Below are 27888 nucleotides of genomic sequence, written 5' to 3'. Positions count from 1 at the left end.
ACAACCCCAACTCCTAAATCAGTAGCCCTTATGCTCAGAAGCATAGGTCTAGAATATCCACTTATTCATTTATCCAGGAGGATTCTCACCTAATGAGGGAGTTAGCTCCACACGCATTTCTTGAACACCCCGTATGTGCTAGGGCCTTCGGCACAAATATACAGAAGAGGACATGGTCCTTGCATTAAAGGAATTTACCAGCTGGTCACTGTGCCTCTTCGGGATATGAGGGGTGCTGGAAAGTGATGGTCCAGGGACCTTCTGAAAGGGTGCTGTACCCCAACACAGGCCTATCTGTGCACTTGTCTGGAGCCCACCTATAGGATTAGAAAGGACACTGAAATGGCCACTCAGGAAACCTTGTAGCCCTTGCTCTGCCCAAACCTCCTTCTGAGACCTTGAATAATGACAAAATGGCTCATACAGACTGAGTCCTTAAAAGGTGCCCTGTGTTGGGTGCTACGTGCCTTATACACACAACCTGAAAACTGCATCTGAATCCTCTAGGTGTAGGGCTCCCATGATTTAGCGTAGGCCTCCCTGGATTCAGCCCCAACATCATTAGTTTTCTCCTCCCCTACATACACCCTACCCAGCAGCCATACCTACTGCATTACTTCACATTATTCTTACTTTACAGCCTTCGTTTTCATGACCTCTCCCACCTGGAGTGCCCTCTGCAGCTCTGTCATAATGCTGGCCAGCCTTCCTGGCCCAGCTTAGAGGCCAACTCTTCCTTGAAAATTTTCCTTAGTGGAAATCTCTCCTCCGAACACCTATAAAACTGATACCCCTCACTCAATGGCATTTAAGTGTCTTAAAAAAAAAAAAATCCATCCTGATGCTCTTAGTTCTGATTACAAAAGCAAAACATTACTCATTGTAAATAATTCAGATGTCAACGTGTTGTAAACACACACACTCCTTTCATGATTTTAAGCTCCTTTTTATTCTTCCTTATAATCCCCTAGAATCTGCCTATTTTAGAGCCAGACCATCTACCCCAGGCTTTGTTCACAGTGAGACCTAAATAAATCTTTATTTGAATGAATGAATTATGCTTAGGACTTTTTATAAGCTAAACCTACAGCCAATTTCTAAAACCTATGTGAGCTTTATGGCAGATGATATTATTAACATGTCTTTATTTCTAATTTTATAATTCTTCTTTGCTAGTAACATTAGCATTATTTTGTTGCTAGATTAATGAAATGCTTGTGCTTACTTGGAGTGTCAGGCCAAATCCACCTCTGATCATCTGTTATTGCTGGAAGTTCTATTGCCTCTATCTTCAGACCACTTTAGAGATGAATAATTTAATTCATGCTGAGAACATTTCTGTACATCAGGTTGTTCACCTTTCAAAGTTCCTCAGGTAGCTGCAAGAATTTGTGAGTTAAAATATTCCTGGGTTATAGGTCTAAACTTCATTGAAAATTGACTGCACATTTTTATCATTAAATCATGAGCATCACAGATGACTTTCACATTTCTCCTGAAGGTATGTTTCTTATTAGGCTAAAGCTTTTCAGTCTGTACAATTAATGGCTCATAGCACACTAGGGAACATTTATTAATTTCATTTTACTTGTTTTTTGGAGGTTATGAGGGTTAAGGGTTCTTAGTTGGAGTTATTGAAATTTTAAAAGGTGTAAATAGGTAAATATTATGGTTCCTGGAAAAGTGAGACATTTTTCTGTTTAAGCAAGTGATTAATATTACTAGTAAAAATGTCATCAGCCTTCCCTGCCAGGGTTATGCAGTTAGGATGACATGCTGTGCGTATGTGTGGGGCTTACTTTCCTTATCTTATAGGGCATTTGGAGACTGCTTAAAATAAGAAAAATACTTTAAAAATAGATTCATAATGCTTTTCTTGGTCTTAGACAATAATTTCAAATGCAAAATATTATATTCTTAGATGTTTATTAAAGATTTTGCGTGACTATATTTGGTAGCGTATATCAGTGTTTGAGACACAGGTTGTTTTTTGTTTTTTGCTTTTATCCTTTTGTCAGACCATGCAAGATAAATATCATTCTTGTTAATGGCTGAATTTCTGGAAGGCAGGCTCCTTCCCCTACTTTTGTGGATAGATTACTTATTTTATATTTTAACTTAGTTTCATTCATAAGCTAGTGTCTTAAGTAGTTGTTTTCTCATGCTATTTATGGCACATGGTGCTGGTTAGTAAAATTTTTAATTTGGGCATATATCAAGCAGTATTTTAACAGCTTTATTGAGGTATAATTCACATCGCATGAATGTCACCCATTTCAAATGCCCAATTCAATCATTATTTAGTATATTCACAGAGTTGTACAACCATCGCCACCATCTAATTTTAAAACATTTTGTTCACCTCCAAAAGAAACCCTCCCTTATCCCCCTCCCCACCCCACCAGCCCTAATCTACTTTCTGTCTCCATAGATTAAGCAGCATTTTTAAAAACACAGTTGAATTGTCTAAAAATTTTGGTGATTTGATGATATTGTTAAAACCAACAGTCAATATAATATACCATACTTAGGTAATGTCGTTTTCCTTTGTCTTCTTACAAGTTTTATTTTTGAGATGAAGCATCTGGTTTGCACTGATTTCAGATCCACAGTTGATAGGTTGCAGTTGTATCATATTTGCCTGTGTTGACCTCCGACTTGGTTGTTACTCTAAGGGTTCTGTATCTACACCTGTACAAATGCAAAATGTGAAGTTAGAATAATGGTGAATATTTCATCGGTTAGCATGAAACACACTCACAGAGCAGAATAGCTTGAGTGATGGTATCATGCTTTCTTTTCATTCACCGTCTCCTCTTCCTTGCCAACACATTAACACACACACACACACACACACACACACACGCTTGTCATAATCAGATATTGTGGAGGATGGAAGTGAGCAAACTTTACACAGAGACAATTCAAAGTGGCAATACATGTATATTCTTATGCACACTACAAAAACAGCGCATGATGTGTGTTTTGTTGCATATATGCATGGTTTAGCTCTAACTCATAGCAGGAGTCACAATACATTCACTAGAGGTTTGAACTACTAATGCAGAAAGCAAAAATATAGAGAATTGTATTCTAGGTGGATGTTTACGTCTACTGATTTTATGAATGGCATTATCAGAAAATACGAGATCATTCATCAATTCACTCATCCATTCAGCACATATGTATTGATCAGCTACAATATAAAGGGTGCAGTGCCAGGTGCCACATAAAATTCAGCTTCCTTAGGAAAAGCTGCTCATCTTCAGCACAGAAAAGGGTGGGTCACCTTCTCACGAAGAAAGAGCTCAATGAATCATGCATCTTTTCCTTTTTCTTGAAAAACCACAGACTATATTTTGCATAAAAATTCAACATAATTGGTATATACCCATCTTTTTTAGGTGAATTAGGCCTTAGCTGACAGATAACCCATTTTGTTCTAAAATCCAACAAACTCTTGGAAAATCTTATTCTATACAATCTTTTTGAATATGTCATTTGCCATTTATATTTTGATGGCTGTAAGCAAAAAAAAAGTTATAAAAGGTATTAATGCAAGTAGATAATAAAGCTGCATTCTATAAATCTATAGCAGCTTACAGTAATCATTAAAGCATGCAAAAGTCTTTCGTCTATTTAAAAATATGCAGTGCACAGAATGTCTGCTAAGGTGCATGACAAGTCAGAGTTAAATATATATTAATAAATGAATTAGCTTCATAAATAATAGCCATAATGACATTTTAGGAGACAATAAGTCTGAGGATTGTCAGAAAATGGTTGATGTATGAGCTTCACGTCTCAGTGATTCTTCAAAATGAATAGGCTTTGCGAGATAGTTCAGACCCGCGACCAGCCTATTTCCTTGAATAATTTACTTGTTGTCAATTTGTACAGCCACATTACACATGCAAATTGTGCTGCCTGTGCAAACAGCACTTGGAGATGATAAAAACAAATTTACGAAGGCTATAGAAGAAGGATTTATTTCACTTTCTCACCCAGGTCAAGCAATACATGTATCTGACGATTGTGTGTACCCAATTTTGTTGTAATTATATCAGCAAATTATTCCTTATAATCTTATTATTTTTAGCAGTCTCCTTGTGCTTGGGATAATTAGCTTTCTTCACTCAGTGTAAAAACAATTCAACTTGCCAGCCAGGCAGGGCATAGCTCCATTATCTGTTTTGGGTTTAAATTTATTCCCTATATTCTTGGACACTTTGTGTAAATTAAAAATTTCATAGTCCCTAATACTGTACACGCTGTTCATTCAGTGATGAATTAAGGCCCCTAAACCTCTCCGTTTGCTATTAGATATCTCACCCACTTTATATGTTAATCTGTGCTAATGAATTCCACAACCCCTAGCCACAGCGAGATGACTAAAATTATTACCACTTACAGAGATATGCCTTTTTCATTTAAAGTTCAATTCAAATTGCTCCCATAAACAGTCTGCCACACAAAGATACCTCCTATAAAGGAGAGTTACTTACCTATAAGTAGAGTTCTCTGAAGGTAGTATTATCTTTGGATGCACATTCCTAGGTCATGTGCCCTAGAGTCTGTGGCATGGGGGGAGCGAATTCATAGCTAATAGGTAAGACTTTCTTTCCTTGGGGCACTTTGTTAGCTCCGTGACCTGTGTTTCTTCGGGGTTCTTTGTGCCACACCCTTTCATGCAACCAATCCTAGCAGATCAGGCCCAAGTGGAGTAGCAGGACAGCGGACAGATGAGCATGGGCGGAATGGATGCTATAAATACTTGCTGATGAGCAAGGAGCATATTTTCTGTCCTAAAGGACCTATAAAACCATGTGCCCAGTAACTGGAAAAAAAAATCAAGTTTTTTTTTTTACATAGATTATAAAATTTAAATAGATATTTTATATAAATAATAGTTTTAGTGCAGAAATAATATATTCCCATTATGGAAGAATTTGAAAATATAATTAACAAAAAGAATAAAAATCACCCATGTTCCCGCCAATAGTTATACTACTTAGTGTCACCATGACTGTCATATCTGTTTTTATAGACTAGTTTGCTACTTACATTCTCTTTTAATATGCCAACAAGATCACTAGTCTTATCATGCCCCTTTTCAACCCATTCCAACAAGCAGCTCTAGGACAGGGTGCCTGCCCCATTTCCTCCCTGAGTCCGTGACTTAATCCATTTTATGAAGGTTGTTTGCTGTCTTCTTCTAAATTTGGCTGAGCCCTTTGCTCCTTCAACTACTCTTTCCTTTACAGAACATTCGAACAAGTTCTCACCCTGCTTTAGCTCAAACGTGCCCTCTATAATTACCACCTTCCAAAATCATCTTTCATAAAAAATGTGACAAGGCACAATAGCATACGATCTGGCCTGAGGGCTGGGTCCTTGTGCCAGGCTTCATCCCACCCCATAAAGATGCAGTGCCTTTCTGGAATGGGTGCTGCTCCACTTTCAAGGCTGCCTCTGCATTTGATCCATACAACCACCATCTGTGGGTTCAGGCCAAGCAGGTGCTGTCATTCCTGTAAACACAGATAAAAACATCTAAACGCCAGGAGGCCAAGTAAGTACCCCAGGAGAAAAGCTTTAGAACAAAGTACCCTCCCTTTTAATTCTTGCCCTTAATTGTCCTTTATGGCTTTGGAACTTAGGGCATTTGTATGTTTTCAGATTTCTCCTTAAAGACAGATCACTTCCAAAGGTTAATGTTTGGAAACCTTTTTGGTTAAAAATTCAGAGCATCATACATTATTTTACTTTGAGATTCCTTAATTATTTATTACCTGGAGAAGGCTGTTTACATAAAGCAAATATTTTGCTTTAGGTGAGTTTATAATAGTCTATCTTTTATAGTATCCTCTCCTTAAAAGTCAAAACAACTTCTTGGGAATGAGATTTTTCAGTCCACAGTCAAGAAAATACCCACGGAGTAATTTAATTCAATATCACTCTTGGACGCGTTATGGTTTGGAGACAACCTGAGCCTTTCCCCAGCTCTGTTTATATTTCCTTTTTGGCCACTGGGTCACTGCCATGCAGTTGAGATGGCAAATCACAGGTGATATATAATATGGGAGGAATATCAACTTAGAGAAAGAATTTAATGAGTCATTTGAAAATGTGAAGCCATCAAATGGATGATGGATTGGGTAGGCTACAATTAACCTGAGTTAAAATTTGGCAGAGCAAGACCGATGGCTCTTAACCTCTAATCTTACTTAAAGTGCTTTATACTCTTTGGTGAGCAAAAACCAAAAGTATTTTAATTCAGCATCTTCTCTGGAATACTGTGTGATTGCCTAATTCTCTTAACTCCATTTCTGATTCTCAAAGATGTTTTTGGTTCCAGAAAGACCAAGCTCAGAAAAGATGTGAAGTAGGCAAGGTTGCTTTCCTGTGCCTCAACCATCCTCAGGGGGTCCCCTCGCTTCCTCTTTCCAATCTTCTCCTGCCTCTTCTCCTCGGGTGTTCTGTAGCCTGCTGTTCCTCCATCCCCTTGTTAATTCCCCCCCAAATCCCACCCCCCTTACCCCCCCCCCCAAAATCAGCTGGTCATTCAACTACAATGCAGTGCAGTTGACTAATAAAACTAACTGTGTTTTCGTTCCCAGGGTTATGTTCATTTTGACAGGGACAAATCCTGGTGAAAACAGTTTGAGACCAGGAAAACATTCCATTGACCATGAAGTGATGGGACTTAGCTCCAAGTTCTTAATCATTATCAATGTGTCAGTTGCAGAATTATTGAAAGCCATGTAGAAGATGTGGATTCCTTTTCTGGCCCATGAAGCAAGTTATTCTCTTTTCTTGGGGAATAGTTTCCTCATATAAAAAGTGGGGATTACAAAGAAATCTACCTCATCTGAGCATGTGTAAAAGCACTTAGGAGAGCACTGTCATTTAGAAATTATCCAGTTCATTTTTTAAAGATAGTCGTTTCCACCTTCTTTCTCTTCCTCCTCCTCGTCTTCTTGGAGGAGGCAACGTGACATGGAAGAAAGCACGTTGACTTGGGAGTCAGGTGATCCCAGGCTCAGCTCTAGACCTGCCACTAGTTACCATGTGGTGGTGGGCACGTAACCTTTCTGAACTTTAGTTTCCTTTCACATAACATTTGGATAATAAAAGTATCCCATATTGTTGTCTTGAAAATTAAGTGGCATAATGTTATGCTTAGTGGGGTATTTGTACCCAGCAGACACACATTAATTAATAACTACTATTAATGCTAAAAAAAAAAGGCACAAAACATACATATATTGAAGCCAATGGCAATTTTCTAAGTATTAAAAAGACTTGTTTTCATTTCCTGTGCTGCTCAAGCAAATACCATAAAATGGGTCAGTTTAAACAATGGGAATTGATTTGCTCACAGTTTTGAAGTTAGGAAAAAGTCCAAATCGAGACATCATTATGGCATCATCAAAGTGATGCTTTTTCCCCCAAGATTGTCATGTACTGGGCTGGCTGCTGGTGATCCTTGGTCCTTAGCTTGTCACATGGCAAGGCACATGGTGGTGTCTCTAGGCCTCTCCCTTCTCTTCTGGATTCCTTTGATGTTCAACTTCTCACTGCTCCCTCTGGCTTTCTCTGTCAGTCTGAATTTCATTCCACTTATAAAGAATGTCAGTAATAGGATTAAGGCCCATCCTGACTGAGGTGGGCCACACCCTAACTGAAGTAACCCCATCCAAAGGTCCTACCTACAAGGGGTTCACACCCACAGGAATGGATTAAGTTCAGGAACATGCTTTTCTGGGGTACATATGGTTTCAAACCACCACAAGTCTTTTATAGTCATTTAACTAAATATGTATGTCAGCTTGTTTACATTTAATTAGTAAGAGTTTCCAAGTCTATGAATCATAAATACTGTTTCCTTTATGGGAATATTTTTTCCACTACCTAAAACAACAAACAAAATACGTAATAGTATTATTCGGAGAAAACATCCCAATGAAGCACTAAGGACATGCTAGAGAGTAAGTTGTTACTCTAAATGATTCAATATATGGGAAAATATGAATAATATGCTAATAAGATTTCACAGAACAAAAAGTAGGAAGGAAACAAAATAAAATATACAAAATGTTACCTAGAAAAATTATAGAGAAAGTTCCCTGAGTTTCTTTTTAATTGAAAAATTAGCAAACTGAAAATTACTTTCTCTCCCAGCATCTTTCAAGTCCAGTTACCATTTAAAAATAGTTTATGATTTTATTAACATATAACTATGTCAAATAATTGCCTTCATGTCAGCAAAAAGGAATTTTAGGTACATACTATACTAACATAATAACCATAATCTACTTTACGATGCGAAGTTCAGAGTACATATTTTTAAAAATCCAATTCTGTTTCCACTAAACTCTCTGAGTGTCATTTATTTCCCTTCTGCATAGAATCAATTGCCAAATCCTCTACAATTGTATCCTTCTTTCATTTTTTTACCCCAGGGCCTGTAGTTGAAACTGAAAAGACTCTTCTGTTTTTAGGTTCATTCCTATCACAAGTACTTCCCATCTTAATTATCACTACAGTGTCCTAACAAGTTTCCAAACTACAGTCTACTCTCAATTAGCCTGTCTTTTAAGATTCTCCACAATTTGAGCTCTACTCAACTTTCCCATTTCTCTAGTGATGAAACTGAGGTTCAGGGAAGTTTAGGAAGCTGAGTATAGTCATACATATCTTTGTGACTTCAAGGTCCAAGGTTTGTCATTAAACTGTGCTTCTCTTTCCTGAACATGACCCATTATTTCCCAAATCTTCCCAAAATGAATTTCTCTATTATATACACCTATTGAGGTCTTTACATCCTCCTAGGTGCAGTATATATCCCACTTTTCCCCAGAAATTCTTTTGGAAGGCCAGTCTGATTTCATTGCTTCTAATTTCTGCAATCATGGTTGAGATATCAATATAGCATTTACAACTGTTTGCTTAATAATAGGGTTATTTACATCTTTTTGTCTCCCCAACTAGATTTTGGCTTCTTAAATGGCAGGGACAAAGACTACCTGTTTTATTGTATCATTTCCTTCTTTGACCCTGTGGTAGTTTGAAGCTGTATGTGCCCCAGAAAAGATGACGTTCTGAAAGCTAACCCATTCTTGTGGTGTAGACCTATTGTAGGGTGGACCCACAGTAAGTAGGGTCTTCTGGTGAGGTGGATCTTAAGTGGAGCTGTGACCCACTCATTCAGGGTGAGTCTTAATCCTCTTATTGGAGTCCATTATAAGATAAAAGATAGAGAAACACACAGGAAAAAAAGCCCTAGAGAAGAAATTCAGCGAGACACGGAGAAGCTCAGAAAGAAAGCTATAGAAGGAGCAACAAGAACTGAAAGCAATGAAACCCAGGAGAGAAAGACCAGCAGACATCACCATGTACCTGAAAAGGGCTGAGGATCACCAGTAGCTGGTTTTCAGGGAGAAAGCATTGCCTGTCGATGCCCTGATTTGGACATTTTCACGGCCTCAGAACTGTAAACTCATAAATTAATGAATCCCCATTGTAAATCAACCCACTTCTGATACATTGCATTTCAATAGCTTTAACAAACTAAAACATACCCTACATCAGACCTAAAACAGTGGACAAACAACTTTATGTCCATAGATTTGATAATTTTGATGAAATGGAAAAATTCATTTAAAGACACAAATTACCAAAGCCTGCCCAAAAAGTAATGTATATAATATATAGTAATATATACTCATAGTTCACTATCTATTAAAGAAATTTAATTTGTAGTTAAAATACATCCCAAAAAGGAAAATTCCAGGTCATAAAGGCTTCACTCTGTCCAACATATATGGCAGAACCAAAATACCAAATCTTTATGATCTCTTCCATAAAATAGAAGAGAAGGGAACCCTACCCAACTCATTTTATAAGGCCAGTGTATTAATCAGCATTCTCTAGGGAAATAGAACCAACAGGAGATGTCTGTAAATATGAGATTTTGTGAAAATGTCTCAGACAACTGTGGGGATACACAAGTCCAAATTCCATCGTGCTGACTGCAAGCTGATAGCACTGATGGAAGTCTTAATGAATCCCCAGGAGAGGCTGGCTGCTGAAGGAGAGATGAAAATTGTCTCTGGCTGAAGTAGAGATCAAAGTCCTCTCTTCTAACTGCTGAAATTGTCACCCTTAAAAGTCTTCAACTGATTGGATTAATCCAATTGATTGGGTTAAATCCATCTGATTATGTTGGGTCAAACTGATTGGATTCTCTCATTGTGGAAAATACTTCCCTAAATTGATCATGATGTAATAAGCCACTGATGCAATCAAATAACTGATGAGTTAAGTCCACAAAATGTCCTCACATTAATGGTTAGCCCAGTGCTTACGTGACCAGACAACTGGGCACTGTCACCCGCCATAATCACACATGAACTTAACCATCACAACCAGCACTGACTTGATATCGATATTAGACAAAGCCATTATAAGAAAATCATAAACCAATATCCTCAGGATATAAACACAAAAATTTTAAACAAAATATTAGTAAATTGAATTCAGCAGCATATAAAAGAGCAGTACATTATAACCAGCTGCTAGTTATGTGAAGTTGGTTCAACATTAGAAAAGCAATCAAAATAATTTGCCTGCCATGCCGGAGACCTGGGTTCAATTCCCAGCGCCTTACCCATGCCAAAAATAAAAATAAATAAATAAATAAATAATTTGCCATATCAAGAAACTAAAGAAGAAAAACTATATGATTATCTTAGTTGATGCAGAAAATGTATTTGGAAAAGTTTAACATCCATTCCTGATAAAACTCTCCATAATCTACGAATTAAAGTGAAGTTTCTCCACCTAATAAAGAGCATTCACAAAAACAAAAAGCTATTAACATATTTACTGGTAAATGATTGAATACATTCTCCCTAAGATCAGGTACAAGCAAAGAGGTCTACTCTCACCATTTCTATTCAACATCATACTAGGGGTCCTAAACAGCAACAGAAAATAAAAGTTATACAGACTGAGAAGGAAGAAAGAGATCTATTTCTGTGGCTTATAACATGAACTAATAAGTGAGTTTAGCAAGGTTACATGATATATGATCAAAATTTAAAAGTCAATTTTACTTCTAGATTGGGAAATTGAAATAAAAAACAATGCCATTTACAATAGCACAAAGAAGATGAAATAGATGCGAATCTTTAAAAAAATGTGTGCAAGATCTGAAAACTACAAAACATTCTTGAGAGAAACTAAAGATTCCTAACGAAATGGAGAGATAGACTGGTGTGAATTAGAAGACTCATTAATGTTAAGAGGTCAATTCTCTCCAAATTTCTTTATATACTCAATGCATTTACAATCAAAATCCCAGCAGTAGTTTTTAGTAGACACTAACAAATTAATTCTAAAATTTGTATGAAAAAAAAACCATGCCAGAACAGTCAAAACAATTTTAAACAAGTGAAAAAAGAACATTGTTGGATGGCTCATACTACCTGATTTCCAACTTAATACGAGCCACTGTAATTAAAACAATTTGTAGTATTGGAGAAAGGTTACACACACAGATCATTGGAACAGAGCTGAGGGCCCAGAAAATCAATATACACACTCATGGTCAATTTGACTTTGAACAAAGTTGCAAAGGCAATTCAATGGATAAAGAAGTTTCAGCAAATGATACTAGAACAATTAGATATCCAGATACCAAAAAATAAACCCTGACATATTCCTTGCACTATTGCTATATGTATAATTAGCTCAAAGTGAATCACAGATTTAAATCCTAAAACTACAAAAATATGTAAAATAAAATGGAGAAAAAGAAAATTGTGGCCTTGGCTAAGGCAAAGATTTCTTAGATGTAACACAAGAAGCACAAACCAAAATTTAAAACTTCGGCTCTTTGAAAGACACTCAAGAAAATCACGAGAAGCCACAGACATCATTAGTCATTAGGGAAATTTAATCATTGCCACGGTGAGATGAAGTGTCTATTCTAGTTTGCTAGCTACCAGAATGCAATATACCAAAAACAGAATGGCTTTTAAAACGGGGAATTTATTAAGTTGCTAGTTTACAGTACTACGGCTGTGAAAATGTCCCAATTAAAGCAAGTCTATAAAAATGTCCAAATTAAGGGACTAACAAAAGCTTACTTTCATTCAAGAAAGGCCAGTGAAGTTCAGGGTTTCTGTCTCAACAGGAAAGGCACGTGGTGAACATGGTCGCATCTGCTAGCTTTCTCTCCAGACTTCTTGTTTCATGGAGCTCCCCGGAGGCGTCGTTCTTCTTCATCTCCGAAGGTCTCTGGCTGTGTGGGCTCTCGTGGTTCTCATGGCTCTCTCCTGGCTCTGTTGCTCTCTCCACAATGCTTCCTCTTTAAGAGAATTCCAGTTAACTAATCAAAACCCACCTGGAATGGGTGGAGTCATATCTCCTTCTCATCAAAGGTTAATACCCACAATTGGGTCTGTCACATGTCCAAGGAGATAATCCAATCAATTTCCAAACTACAGAACTGAATAGGGATTAAAAGAAATGGCTGCCTCCACAAGCGAATCAGGAGTAAAACATGGCTTTTCTAGGATACATAATGCTTTGAAATTGGCACAGTGTTCATACCAATAATGTGGAACAACTGAAACTCTCATACATTGCTGGTGGGATGTGTCATGATACTATTCACATAGCAATAATCTCTTCTCATTTCAAGAGAAATGAAAGCCATTATACATGCAAAAATCTATATGTGAATGGATTTAGCATTTTTATTCAGAATTGTTAAAAACTGGAACCATCTAAATATCTTTCAACTGGTGAACAGATAAACAGTGAAATACTACTTAGCAATAAAAAAGTGACAAACTGCCGACACAAACAATATGAATGAAGCCAAATGTATTATGCCACATGAAATGGGCCAGATTCAAAAGACTACGTACTGCTTGATTTCATTTATACAGCTTCATTCTAGAAAAGACAACACTACTGGGACATAAAACATCTTAGTTGTTGCCAGGAGGTATAGCTGTCAACTAGAAAGGGGAATGTAGGAACTTGAGAAAATAGAGAAGTTCTATATATTGATTGTGGCAGAATTTATATGACAATGTATTTGTCAAATATCATAGAATTGTACAGTATAAGGGATGAATTCAACTGTAAGTAAATTACATCTCAGTAAACCTGATTTAAAAAAAGAAGGAAGGTTAAGTAAACATATTTTCAGATAAATGAAAACTAAGAAACTTATTTTCCAGCAAACCTACACTACAAGAAATGTTAAAGGATGTTCTTCAGGATGAAGGTAAATGAAGGCAGAAGGGAACTCAGCTCTATAGGATGGAAAAAAGAGCTTTGGAAATAGTAAACATAAAGGACTATTTTCCCCCTCTTTATTTTTTTTAAATACAGATAATGATTTAAATAAACAACACAATATGTATTATGGAATCTATAATGTATATAGATGTCGTACAAATGACAACATCAAGAATTAGCCAAGAGCAGTCAACTGATTCATATAATTCCAAGGTTTCTACATTTTCCATGAAATGATAAAATATTAACTTTAAGTAGATTGTAAAGTGAAGGATATTGTAATCCTAGGGCAATCACTAAAAAATAAGAGGAAGTGGTATATTTAAAAAGCAAACATATAAATTAAAATGAAATTCTAGAAAGGACCTGGAGATGAGCTTAGAAAGGAGGTTGGAATTTCTAAAGGGGTATGCAAAGGCTCAGAACTAGGAGGGCAGTATGGTTAGCTCTGTGTGGCTCAGTGTTCGCTTTGCTTGGATAGATGGGAATATATCTATAACTCTAGACCTCAGGGTGGAGTGTGCTTTTCTTAACTGAAAATAATGGGAAGAAACTTACTCAAAGTTTACAAATAGAAAATAATTTTTTTTTAATTTCAAAGACCAAGATTATGTGAGGCAAATCATTAAGGTCATCCTCAATTTAGCAAATATGTGATTTTCCATGTTTATTTCTGAATAGCTATAGGAAGTTTAGCATAGTTATTGGTGATAAGGTTTCTGGGCCATGGACAATAATGTCACATTGCAGGATAATCAAACAAAATAAATAAATAAAATTGAATAAGAAATATTTCCTCTTATTTTGAATCTGGTGATTGAGGAAAAGCAATGTTAGCTAAAGATGAGGGAGTGGCTGGAAACTTTGGAAAAGATTCTGAAGAGTTTTTCTGGCTACATTCAAGGTGAGATGCTAGTTCTTTAATTAGTTATTTCACTTCAAACTTACAGCTTTCTTTCTCTTCACAAGCACGTCATCTCTTCACAAGCACATACACACCACAGAGTAGTGGTGTGTATGTGCTTGGCAGTCATGATTAGTGTGGCGAGTAGTGGTGTGTATGAGTTACAAAAGAGATGATGGAGAACAAGACGCTGGAGAGATTGGGCTAAAATTGGACAAGAGGGTTTCAGATGATGCACCTGTATCTGTGGGGAAAGAGGAACCGATATGGAGTATCTGGGACACTTAATTGTAAGGATCAAAGGGAGGTAGAGAGCACTTTTTAGATTCTCTCTAAACCAAGAGGAAGATGGATCAGGTCACCCCACCCCACCCTAGCTGACCTAGTACGGCTTTGTTGCTGTCGCTGTTTCAAATGTATTGAGGATGTGGTGCTGAAGGTGGAAAGGAGGTAACAGGTAACATAGAACATGTTTGTGGTGAGTTTGAAAGAAGTAAAGGTATTTTATGGAAGTTCATGGTAAAGGACATATCCCTAAGGGTTGGGGTGAATTCATAAAATGGAATGCAGAATATAAGTGGAAGTGCTCTAGGTTTTGAAGGATGAAGAGGAATTTAACAGGTAAAGAATAGTAAAGGTACTCCAGGCAAAGAAAATACAAAGTGCTAAATTCCATCCAGCCTACTTTTCCAATCTAAGGACTTCTGTAGGGCTTACTTATATCATAGATCTTATATTTTTGTAATTATGACAAAGAATATATCATTTACAACAATGTTATATGTATCAATTAGACTACAGACATCCAGACAGTTCATATACTTCTTTTATATCCTCTATAATCCCTAGCCTGATGCTGAGCATTGGGCACAAATCAATCTGATAACATATCAAAATTATGTCATCCTTCATTTGTATGTGTAAGGGAAGGAAACTAATATTTATTGAGCATTGACCACATACCAGGCTCTGCCTTAAAAGCTGTATATGTGGCCCTTCATTAGAGAGATTAATCAGGCAGTGGGGTGTTCTGGGAGAAGGTTTTAGGAAAGGGGACACTAGCATAGACTTCAATGTAGCAAACGAAGAAGAATCAAAGAGGTACCTTTGATGGGATTGCATCACTTGCTAGGTACTGAGGAGGAAGAGGCGACACTTTTCTCCTGAAGCCTCCCTTTTCATGAGCTCCCACTAGGTATATCATCCCCTAGGGGCAATGACGTCTATACTTTATTGACTGCACTGCATTGGGATTTATCCAGACCCTCCTCTTAAAGAGGTAGTTTGTGACAGTGGGAAGAACTTGAACTTTAAATTCTGGTGAAACTTCCCCACCTTGTGTGATGATTTGGAGTTGTATATACTCCACAAAAACATGTGGAAACAAAAACATCTTAAACTGAATCCCTCTCCTGTGGGTGTGAGCCCATTGTAAGTAGGAACATTTGATGAGGTTACTTCAGTTCAGGTGTGGCCCAGGATGGGGCTTAACCCTATTACTGGAGTCCTCTATAAAAGAATGATATTCAGATAGAGAAAGCCGCAGAGTGAGCAGCCAGAAGCCAAAACAAATAGAACCCAGGAGAGAAGGGAGAGGCCAGAAGAGATGATTCCCATGTGCCTTGTGAAGTAGCAAGCTGAGGGCCAAGGATCACCAGCAGCCAGCCCCAGAATATGAATCTTTGGGAAGAAAGCATTACCTTGATGATGCCTTGATTTGGACTTTCTCTTAGCCTCAAAACTGTAAGCAAATAAATTCCCATTGTTTAAACCAAACTGTTGCATATTTGCTTGAGCAGCATTGGAAACTAAAACACCATGGTTCCACACTGTACTAGTGTAACATTATGCTAGCTTCTTAAACTCTCTAAGCCTTAGTTTATCTGTAAAATGGACACAATAATAACTACCTATGTTAGCTTGCAAGCTGCCAGAACCCAATATACCAGAACTGGAAAGCCTTTTTAAAAGGGGGATTTAATAAGTTGCAAGTTTGAAAATGTCCAAATTAAGACACCAACAAGAGGTTACCTTAATTCAAGGAATTCCAATGGGTCAGGAACACCTCTGACAGCTGGTCTCTTGCTCCTGGGCTCCAGTGCCTTCAGCCCCTATTCCTGTAGGGGTTGCTCACTTCTCCAAGGCTGGCTTTCATATCTTGGCTTCGGTTGGTTCTCTCCAGGTTCTGGCTTGCTTAGCGTCTCATGGCAACATCTGCTGGGCTCTAAGCATCTCCAAACATCCGTGTCTCTATTCTCCATGTTGTCGGCTCTGCTCTGAAGTTTCTGTTAGCTCTGAGGCTTCTGTCCTTCTGTTGTTTCTGTCTCTCTCCAAAATGCTTCCTCTTTTAAAGGATTCCAGTAATCTAATCTAGACCCACCTGGAATGGGTGGAGTCACATCTCCATTTAATAAAATGCTAATACCCACAATAGGGTGTGTCACAACTCCGTGGAGTTAATCTAATCAAAGGATTCCAGCCTACATGACTGTATCTGGATTAAAAGAAACGGCAGCCTCCACAGTATTGACTCAGGATAAAAGCATGACCTTTCTGGGGTTCATAATACCTTCACACCAGCACACTACCTCACAGGGTAATGATAATAATAATAATAGATGCAAAGTACCTAGCATGCAAGAGTGATCAATAAACCTCCCTCTTCTGTTGTCCCTCTCTCCCTCTCGTGCAACCTATTTGACCTGAAGAATTTGAAAGTAATAGGCATGAGCAGTGAAGTAAAGGTATTTTTCTTTGGTCACATTCTATGGTACAGACATTTCTCTTCCTCAAATGTCAAATCTTGCCCATGTCATGGTGTTAGTTTTTCAACATATTCCATGTAAATTAACATTGCAGATATGTCTGTTTGCAAAGTTTAAAAACAAATCCAGACAGAGAAATTGTCATTGGTTAGTCATGAAGGAAATTTAGAACTCCCTGGTTTCTATTTTTTTTGCATACCTTACTAAATCACTTTTTCTTCAATGCAGAAAAGAGGCATTTTGTACAGTAGGGAATTAACTATTCTTTCTTTCTGCAAGAAGCACATTTATATGTTCAGCAAAGGTATATTTACTTTATCCAACTGAGAAAAATTTAAGAGATTTCATTATATTTGGGGGAATTTTTCATCAATCATAGAGTGAGCAGACACCAGAAAGTACTTCACAATTAATCTTTTAAAATATGGCGTGACTTGGAATCTCTACACTAAGAAAAAAATATAATGAAAAATATAATGAAAAACTATTCAGAAACTATAATATTTCTTGGCAAAGAAAAACTGCTTTGTGATTTTTTTAAATACGTTTGAGAATTTAAATGAAACTTACATGTTTGAAATTAGTGCCAGATGCAACACGGTTAAAGCACAATTCACTAGCTGCATCAGGTATTTCAGTATGATTTAGTTAAAGATATTCAACAATTCTCTGTTTCATAGAAACCTTACAGATCCAAGTATTTCATTCACAAAATGCATGGCTTGGCAGGTTTCCAGGACAGGAATTTGCTGGAGGGAAAGTAAATTTATTGCTTAAAATAAATCAAATGACTGATGTTTTCCCAGAAAACTGGCAAAACAATAATATTCAAAAATATAAAACTCTTACGACCAGGAGCCAAAGAAAAGGCTGAGCTCTTTAAGTTTATTATAGGAATTCAATGATGTCATAGAGTCAACAATCAGATATACGAAACTTTCCCAGTTTACACTGAACACCTGATTTTAAAATCCATAGATTTGAAGGTTGGACTTTCCAAAAATCTTTGATATGAAATCTGGAATTTTTAAGTGTTTGGAGTGCTTATAATTATATCCCTCCTCTATCCATTGCACATTTATATGCAATAAATAATGAGCATACTCTCATGGAATATATTTAGAAACAATCTAGATCATTCTTAGACTAGCTAATATTTGCCTTTCAGCCCTCTTTCCCCATTCTAGTGACACTTCTACCATCACCGGTAAAAGCCCTAATACAACATCTACAAAAGCACTTTCATACAAATCCTTGCTCTTAACCCCTTAACTTTTTAAGGATTTGGATTCAAGGGAAACCCTATTAAGAAGCTGGATACATTATTTAGCTAGGAGGATTTCATACCGACCCTTAAATTATTTATCCTTGCTTCCACTCTAGAATCTCCAATCAGAATGTGAGCATGAGTGGGACTTAGTTATCTAGCCCCAAGCCTGTGAGTTCAGGTTTTACTGATGCTGGGGTTTTAGGAAACCCCACATCTTGGCACATCATCTCGAAGACATAGTGAGCAGTTAAATGATATGCTTTTATTGCTAATAACAACAGTAACAACAAATAGCTAAGACTTGAAATTACTGTAGGACCGGTAACGTACTAAGGATTCCACGTGCATTTTCTTATGTAATCGTCATCACACTAAAAGATCGACAAGTCCTCTCGCCAATCGCTCCATCTTCTTCCAGAAAACAATCTCGAAAAATTAAAGGATTTCTAAAATAGCCTCGCCTCCCATCACTATCACACCCCTCTTTTTTATTTTCTTCACAGCCTTTTAAAACTTGGGTTTTTTTTTTTTTTTTTTTTTTTTGGTGCTTATTTTCTATTACCTCCGCTCCCCGCTCCCACCCCCCACCCCGACCTAAAACAGTGTTTGGCGCGGTAAAGCGCACTTAACTTTTGGCCATGCCATACAATTCAAATAGTCAATCAAACAGCTGGGCCTCCACCAGACGGTAAGCACTTTCAGAACAGAACTGGGACTTTCTTAAACAAAGGATGTCACGGTGCCTGGTACAGAGCGGACGCTCACTAAATATGTGCAGAAAGGAGAGGAGAGGCAGAAAGGAAGGGAAGGAGGAAAAAGCAAAGGAGACAAAAAGGCTGAATGAATGAATGAAAACGGTTCAGAAGGGCCTACAGAGCGTCTGCAGCGATTCTCTATTCCCGTGGGATGAAGTCAGGTCAATCTCTAAACCAGCACTTTCCCCACCCAGACGCACTGGCATAGGGAGGGAAGGAAGTAAGGCCAAAGCCTACAAAGACGCATAGATGAAAGGAGAAAACGGGGGAAAAGAGGAGGAAACAAACAAGCAACCTCCTTTATTCCAGTCTAGGAGTGCGCTGCGAGGCTGGTTGCCATGGCGACCTTGTAGCCAGAACGGCCCCATCCTATTGGCTGAGATGTAAGAGCCAATGAGAAGGCAGGATGTTGACGGCGTCTTAAGATGGCTGCTAGGCGGCCGGTTCCTAACTGGTGAGTAGGCCTTTTGCCGGGATAGTTCCGGGCCCTCTCGAGCTTCAGCGAGACAGGTCCGGAAGTTACCAGTTCGGCAGACGAGGGACGAAGTTGGGCAGGTTCACAGCTTCTCGGCCGAGGCAGGCTACAGAAGCCCTCAGCCCGGGCCCACGGGGTGGTCGGCGGGTTTGGCCTCGGCTTTCCTCGAAAGGGGCGTCGCGGTGCTTTCCCCAGCCTGTTAGTGGGAGAGGGTTTCTCCGTCCCACCCCAGCCAGAGGGAGAGGGGGTAAGGTTCTCGGTAGGGGAAACAGCTCATGTTTACAATTGCAGTAACCCGGGAAACACCTACAGTTATTGGAATTGTCAACTGCCTAGAGATTCTACACCGGAATCTGCAGCGTTCTTCCCGTTTGGGGGTTGAATTGTGGCACTGCCGCCGGAGAGCCTGCAGAGTTCCGGGTTGTGCAGCCGAGCAGGAAAAGGTGTATTTTTCTAGAGCCACCCTCTTGCAAAAGTCTTGAACCTTGTAAGTATTCTCAGCGACATCCGATTTAAAATGATCCTTGAAATGTTATTAGTTAATTGTAAATCTTTGCATGAAGGGTCTTTGGTCTGAAGAAGTGTTTGTCCCCGTTTTTCCAGGCCTTGACTAGACAAGCAAGTAAGCATCCCCCTTAATTAGAACAAGCATACATGCAGAAGTTCTGCTAAATAAATACTTTGTCTGGGTAATCAGGCTGGTAACTTAGATTTGAAGTCGGGCCTGTGATTCAGTTGTTCTTTCTGTGTCTCTTTGAGAAAAGAGAACTCATTTCATGAAAGTAAATACAGCAGTTCCATTAATGTTAATATTAATGATACATGCTTTAAAATATTATAGTTAAATAATTAATTACAAGTCACAAAAACTGATTATTGTTTAACATTACTTAACATGATCAGATTGATGGGCGGGTAATTTACGATTGTTATGCAAGTAAGATTAGATTCAGTTCAGACAAGTTCAGATTTCTGTGATAATTTCAACTTGGATACAAGTATGAATCAGACAGCTTTGATGAAAATTGAATTGAGTTTCTGGATTCTTAGAAACAGGAGTCATTCTTTGAGTTGCTCAGATTATATCTTTTGGGTTTTGGTTATGAACAGCTGTCTGATCTTCCAGAAAATATAGTATTCTCACTCAGACCTCTGAATGTGACTTTGATGGATGTCACTTAAATAAGCATAGCAATTTACATAACTGTCTGTTCTTAAAAACAACTGTGCAACAACAATCTAGCGTATTCTTCAGACCTGCTCTCAAATCTGTCTTCAAGAGTATAATTCTACTTAGACTATGCTTTCTAAAAGCTTATCATTTAAGCCCATAGCCTTCTGAACATTGTGTAAAATAAACAGAGCACAGTGCATTAGGTCTATCACAATGCATTAAGCAAGTCAGTTACTCATCTGTAAAAGGGGTATAGATGTTAATTCCTAGTGGAAGGGTCATTGAGAGGATGGATGGTAAACCAGTGCCTGTCACATTGTTTGTATGCCATATGTAGTAGTGACCTGCTTTTGCTTCCTCTTTCTGCTTCTGTTTCTTCTGTCGTAGCTGGGGTTTCCTTCCCTTCACTTTCTACAGAGCATCTGTTTGAAGTGCAGAGTCCTGAAAACTAGCAATTTTGGCGGTGGCTGCTAGGTGGAGGAGAGGAACCTTAACTACTGGGGTCTTGGGGCTTAATCGGTATTGCATCTGACTGGGAGAGCAAGGAGTGTTGCAGCAAGGATTGAGGTGACAGTGCATTTGGGGCATACATAATATTAAGATCCATAAAGAAATGTTTTAGAGCTCTAAAGCATCTCACAGATCATCTGATCAAACCTTTCATTTTATAGCTTAAGAATGGAGACCCAGAGAAGTGTAGCGGGGACTGAATGATTAAATTAAAATTATTTGAGTTACATGCTAAAAACTGAAAGCTTATGAATTGATATATGAACTGTTATATGGGCTTAGCTATAATCTGCATTAAAAAATTAAGTTTCTATCTATTTCTCTGTGTACTCCGTGTCTTGAGAATAGCTGAGTGAATTTTCACCACATTTAAAGGGTAATTTGGAATTATCTGCTTTAAAATAAAGGAATATACTTTGAAAGGCAGAAAATCATTCTCCAGAGCAGCCAGAACAGGAATAATAAGAAACCTGACATGGTGCCAACTGAAAATGTATGAATGATATGTACATTCTGTGACTAGAAAGACTGTTTTCAAACATGACCCCAAAACAAAAGTCACTAAGCAGCCACCCCCATTGACTTATTTGTGGTGGAACTGCTTGTCACATAGACAGCTCCACGGTGCGGGTACGGAGTGAGTGGAAGCTGTTATTTATGACCACTGAGTTGCCAATGTGTTTTTTTTTTAAAATCACAGAATAACACATCACTTTAAAGATTTTCAGGAATTGAGTTCAAACATATACTGTATTTGGATTTTGCCTTATTTTATGGATTTGGACTTGAATTCCACTTTTTAAAGGTTATTTTAATTTTTCTTTTTGCTGTGAGCACACGCACATAGCTCTCATACCAGACAAATGTCTTACTGAAGACAATTCTTAACACCACTTCAGTGACAGATAAAAATAGATAATTTTGAAAAGTCCAGAAATCATTTGAAAATGGATAACTGATTGAGGACTAATGAGGAAAGCCATGCCCTATTCAAGGCAATGGAGACCACTCCATGGGGTGGCGCCCATTTGGGTACCCAGGACACAGACTGTTATCCTGCTAGGATGCTGAAGCAGAGGTCCAGTGGGAGACCTGTGTCTGTGAGGTACATGCCTTTCAAAAGCAATCAAAACAGAAGTCCAGGCTGAAAGATATTTGACTGCTGATGGACAGAAGCTTGCCACATGTGTAGAATAGCCGCTCCATCAGGTTAGGGATTTTCGCCTGTTTTGTATACTGCTGTCCCCAGTGTTTTGAAGAGTGCCTGGCACACTGTGGACATGTTAAAGATATGACAGGGTATTGAAACTGTGGTTTAAATAGGACCTCAATTTTACTAAGAAATTTTAAATCTGAAATTTGTTACTAATGCTAAGTTCTGAAATGACTAATGAGCCCAGAGATAGATTATATTCCAGTGGCAAAATCATATTGGAACTAATTACTACCCCACTCTTCAGAGGAGTAGAAACATTTTTATTAATGACATAACATTTATTTTTCACTATTGGGATATTTTAAAAGATGTCGTTTTGTACTAACAAAATATCTGAAGACCATCTCCATTCCACCTTTTGCAAGTCACAGAATTTAGATGATATGGTGCCTGGAGCTCTTGTAATTTTTAATGTCCTCTTAAAAAAAGAATACAAAATTATAAATAGAAAATTGGATATAGGACTCTAATAGACATATAAATAAGGGCCTTCAAGCTGAAGCTCTGTTATCTTGCAGGTAAATTTGTTTCTGGATTTATCGCTCCATTCAGAAAATAACACATCAAAAATTATTCATAAAGGGTGGGCCACAGTGGCGCAGCAGGCAGAATTCTCGCCTGCCCATGTAAAAAATAATAATAATAATAATAATAATAATTCATAGAAACTTCATGTCAGACTGGAAATCAGACAAATAGAAGGATGTCCCATGTGTCTAATCTCAAGTGTTATAGTATAGACCTCGTTTTGCAAGATATGCTAAGTGAGTAAACTTCACACATTAGAAATTTCAAAATTAATCTGTGGACCATGCTAACCATAGTAGAAATTATTATAAAATTGTAATATATGGCCACAGAAATAATTATGACAAAAAAACAATATTTATTGAACCTGCAAAACCTTCTAAGCACTGCAGTGACTGTTTTCATGAATAACCTCATTGAATCCTCAGAATAACCTCATTGAATCCTCAGAATAACCCCTATGAACAGCATAATTATCCTTGTGTTACAGATGAAGAAACTGAAGGTCAGACACACTAAATGATTTCTTCATCTCACAAGTGGGTGGTGGAGTCAAGATTCCAATTGGAGCCATTAGATGCCAGAGCCCTTCCACTTAATAAGCTGAGAGAATATTTTAGTGTGAATATTTCATAAACTCAACAACTGATAAGGCTGAACCAAAACCGTAAAAAGTAAGATCTCTTTCTTTGGACATGGGAACAGAGCCTTGAAAGATATCAGAAATCCATTATTCAAAGTAATGCAAAATGCCTTGATGCCCTTATCTTAGTGTGAATGGTGATGATTTTCTTACTAGGTTAATCATAACATGGGGTAGAAGAATCTTCAAAAATGATTTCTGCCTTCCATTTTACTTCTTCAGACTGTTAGTATATCATGAATAGTACACGAACTTCTCTGTTTTAATACACATCTTTTGAACTCAGTATGGCTCAGTATTTCAGCTCAGAATGTATGCTAAAATGGACTGTGCGGTTGAGATCACTGGTGAATGTGTACTCGATTATAATTTTAACAAATGATTACAATTCTAATTTGTTTTTATCATTCTATTAAACTTAGTAGTAAATGGTTTTCTTTAACAATAGGTCGTATAGTTAATTAGTGCCAAATATTAACCTGAACTTGAATACTAATTTCCCAAACGTAGTATTTTTCAGAAAAGCTGTACTTGTGGTTAAATTGTGAGGATTATACTTCATTTAGTATTGTTTTAGCAAACTATAAAATTTAAAACAAGGGTATCCTTTTTACCACTACTCCTTCCTCAAGCTACATACAGCTTAAAAGTTTTCCTTTAAACAATTGTTTACCTGTTCCTTTTAGACAGTAAGCCCCCGGAAAATTTTATATGTTCAAATGAAGGTGAAACATCAGATTTTATTTTAACCTCTCATGGTTACAGCATGATATAAAGTGGTGTGGTTTTAAATTGCCTCCAGTGTACATTGTTAGGCTCTTAAAAACATTCTTGAGCAGTGAATGCTTTTACTGAATTTCTTTTTTTTAGATAAAATTTCTTTTATTTAAATTATACAGAAAAATAATTTTAAATGGTCTGGTCCTAAACCTTTGGTATAATTATTAGGCTCCTGGTGTGTCTTTTAATGGTTTTAAAAAGTCTTTTTATGGCTACATTGTACATCTAAATTCATCTTTTTCTCTACAGAAGAAAAGATGTGGAGTGGTCTACTACCTCCTGGCCTAAATGAAAGTGATGTTGAGTCAAATTCTGAAGATGAAGCAACAATAGAGAACTCTGAATTTAACTTACAGGAAGATAAAGAAGATCAGGCCACTAAAATATCAGAAATCTCAGATTTACTCATAAATGCTCCAAAAACTGAAGCAGAGGCAAATGTAAATGCATATGAAGAGTGTCCATCTGGAATTTCATTAAATATGTGGAATGTAGGTCTTCTCTAATGTATCCTTACCAAAGCCTGTGATATATGTGTCAACCATGGTCAGAGTGTCTATGTTCTGGGGAAGATAAAATATTTTTATTATTCTGTGGGTCGGTGGTCAAACCATTGGCCAGTTAAATCCTTGCTTGCATTTGTTTTGTTTTTTTATAAAAGGAGGTAGAAAGAAAACACTGAATAGGATTAGCTACTTTGCCTAGCATGATGCATGAGGGGTGTCTATCTCAATTTTATCTTTTTGTTGTCTGTATGAGTCATGGAATTTCACTCTCAGATTATCAAATGACTTTGAGATAAGTGAACATCAAAAGTCAGGTTGTGAGAGTCTCAGAAAATAGAGTATCTCAAGAAGAACTGAACTACTTTCATTAAGTTAATATCTTCAAAAAAAAGCTAGAGTATGCTTGTTTTTATTAACATGTTTGTTATTTTTTAAATGTATGTTTTGTCTTAAAATATATTTGCTTCTCAATCTTTTTCTACTTTTATATAGAAATTTCAAGAATTGCATAAAAAACATTCTGAACAGAAAAATTCAGCCTCAAGATTCAGGAGGAAAAGAAAACGCTCCAGGAAAGGTGTTTTGCTTTAATTCAGGTTAATTGACAATAAAGTTAATGCTAAGTTGTGACTAATAGAGTTAAACACTTTTTTAAGAGCATAGTTTTGAAATAAGAATTGAATATATAGGTATTGACACTTTGTGAATTCTTTTCAGATAAATTGAACAATGGAGAGGTATCTCATAGGTAGGTAGAATTTGAAATATTTTTCTAGGCAGAATTATAAAATTTTTACAAATAGTTGAACCACTTATCTCTGATACTGGTCAAACATGTCTAGTAATACAATTGTAATAACCAATTAAAAACTGTAAAAATAAAAATGAATATACGTTGTGTAAATCTTAACCTATTTTATCTTCATGCAGTACATGCTCACCAAATGAAACCCAGTGGAAGGAACTCACTCAGTATTTTGGAGTCAATGATAGGTTTGACCCCCCTGTAAAAAAGAAAAAAATTGAGAAGGTAAGATCCTTTTTATGGTGTCTTGTATTAGCCACTGAGATATGTTTGTGATTAGGTTTAACCAAAAGTACTTGTCCTTATTAGTTCATTCAACAAAGAGTTAAAGTACTTACTGTGTGCTAAACTTGAATGCTAAATACCAACTTATTTATTTTTAGACATGAAAGAGGCAGACAAATACAAATAAACATATAGTTATAAATCATTAAAAAACTGTTGAGAAGGAAAAGAACATGGTGTTATGAGGAAATTAAAATGGGTTCACCACTTTAATTTGGTGGTTAGGGCAGGCCTTACTTCAAAGGTGCTATTTCACTGAAGCCTGAAGGATGAGAAGGAACCGTCTATATTAAGTGCTAGTGCAGAGACAATAACATGGGCAAAGAGCCTCGTGGAGAAGGAGTCATCTTGAGACAGTAGAGTGAAAGAATCCCATCGTGGCTGGAATGGAGTCAGTGAGGAGGGGTGTGGTCCAAGATAAGATTGCAGCAACCAGTAGGGATGGGCAGAGGCCAAACTGTGTAGGATTTTAAAGGTCATAGGAAGGAATTTGGGTTTTATTCACTTGTAATGGAAAGTCACTGAAGGGTTTTGCATCAAGGGAGTGACATCTAATTTATAGCTCAGAAGATTGCCCTGGCTGTTACATGGAGAATTGATTTCAGGGAGATAAAAGTAGATGGTAAGAGAACATTTAAGAGACTCTTTTAGGTGTGAAATGATGCTGGTTTGAACAAGAATGGTGCTGGTCAGTATTGTGTGATGGTTGCATGATATTGAAAGTATAATGAACAAAGCTTAGTTTGAGTATGGTTGAAGGGAGAAGGCTAGAGGCACGTATGGCAACAGAAGAAAAGATAGAAGATAAAAACTGGGACTGTTTAACTTAGTAAAATCTAGAGTGGACAGTGATGGGGACTACTTGTACAAATATAAGAAAGTTTTTACCTGAGTGAGAACATTACAAAGTATTGAAAATAGAATGGTATATGGAAAAAATACATTTAATGCAAACTAATATCTGTAGTTAGCAGTTACTTTGTAATATTCTTTCATTAATTGTAACAAAGGGAATATACCAAAGCTAAAATGTCAATAAGAAGGAGATATAAGGGGGGGGATTTTTTTTTCTTTTCTCTTTTCCTTTTTTTTCTTTCTTCGTGGAAGAAATAGAAATGTTCTTATATAGATTGTGGTGGTGAATGCATAACTGTGTGATTATACCAGGAGCCATTGATTGAATGCTTAGGATGGATTGTATGCTATGTGACTATAATTTTTTTGTATTCTTTTTTTTTTTGGCATGTACAGGCACCGGGATGTCTACTTTTTGTATTTTTTTTTTTTTTGAACTTTTTTAAGAATTAAAAATATGTAAGAATGGTGCCGGTGAAGATGGAGAAAAGTAGATGGATTTGAGGTATATTGTAAAAGTATAATAGAGGCAACATTAATTGCCACATTGCCTCTGGATTGCTTGTGTGTGGTGGCAAGGGTTTTGGGTCTGTGGTAGGAGAGATAGCTGTTGAAGGTTCTGCCCTAAGCAGTGGCTTGAATAGTGATGTTAATTATGGAAAAGGGCGGGACTTGGGTGGGGCTATCTAGGGCTCAGGTTTGGGTACCTGGGTGGTAGCTGGGAGCAGGAATAGAGTAGTCTGTTGCAAAACGAGTCAGGAACTCAGAGGAGAGTTCTGGGCTTGAGATAACACATTTGGGAGTCTTCTGTCTGTAAATGATATTAATACTTAGTAAAGGCTTGAATGAATGAATGACTTATATATTCATTCTAGGAGCATGAAAATCAAGTGCGGAGTGTTAGGACTAGGGGCACAGGGGCTGTTCCTCAAGAGTAGGAGCCCAAGTACATTGTATCCTAGGTCAGTTCTTTGTAAGTGTAAGCAGATGCCACCTTCATGGATCAGTGCTGTAGACTACTGTATGTGCTTAGAGATCTTTACCATTTCCTGAGTAGTTAATGTTTTGTAAGAAAAATCCTTTGATTTTAAGTCCAT

The 27888-nt window shown here is 37.3% G+C and overlaps 1 protein-coding gene and 1 long non-coding RNA gene across 16 annotated transcripts in view; one reads left to right on the top strand and one right to left on the bottom strand.

The window, feature by feature from the left end:
- The window catches only part of LOC143654347 (uncharacterized), a 33627-nt gene extending 13774 nt beyond the window's left edge, over window positions 1-19853 (bottom strand). For 3 of the 7 annotated variants that reach the window (XR_013161771.1, XR_013161776.1, XR_013161777.1), the window contains exons 1-5: window positions 19310-19853; window positions 4506-5531; window positions 2528-2691; window positions 1226-1379; window positions 90-317 (exon numbers count right to left, since the gene is read on the bottom strand). This is a non-coding gene — a long non-coding RNA (uncharacterized LOC143654347). Of the gene's footprint in view, window positions 1-89; window positions 318-1225; window positions 1380-2522; window positions 2692-4505; window positions 5532-19309 lie in introns of all 7 variants that reach the window. The other 4 variants (XR_013161772.1, XR_013161774.1, XR_013161775.1 and 1 more) reach the window with 4 other exon arrangements.
- Window positions 19387-27888, top strand: part of FAM204A (family with sequence similarity 204 member A) — a 35061-nt gene continuing 26559 nt past the window's right edge. The window contains exons 1-8 of one of the 9 annotated variants that reach the window (XM_077126170.1): window positions 19387-19468; window positions 19781-19976; window positions 21081-21230; window positions 23458-23591; window positions 24590-24831; window positions 25339-25423; window positions 25564-25594; window positions 25777-25876. In XM_077126170.1, the coding sequence (XP_076982285.1) occupies window positions 24598-24831; window positions 25339-25423; window positions 25564-25594; window positions 25777-25876 (450 nt within the window). In that variant the 5' untranslated portion in view covers window positions 19387-19468; window positions 19781-19976; window positions 21081-21230; window positions 23458-23591; window positions 24590-24597. The other 8 variants (XM_077126169.1, XM_077126175.1, XM_077126176.1 and 5 more) reach the window with 8 other exon arrangements.

The sequence above is a fragment of the Tamandua tetradactyla genome, chromosome 13 (assembly GCF_023851605.1).
Source record: "Tamandua tetradactyla isolate mTamTet1 chromosome 13, mTamTet1.pri, whole genome shotgun sequence".
Lineage (NCBI taxonomy): Eukaryota > Metazoa > Chordata > Mammalia > Pilosa > Myrmecophagidae > Tamandua > Tamandua tetradactyla.
This window is presented reverse-complemented; position numbering and strand designations above follow the sequence as displayed.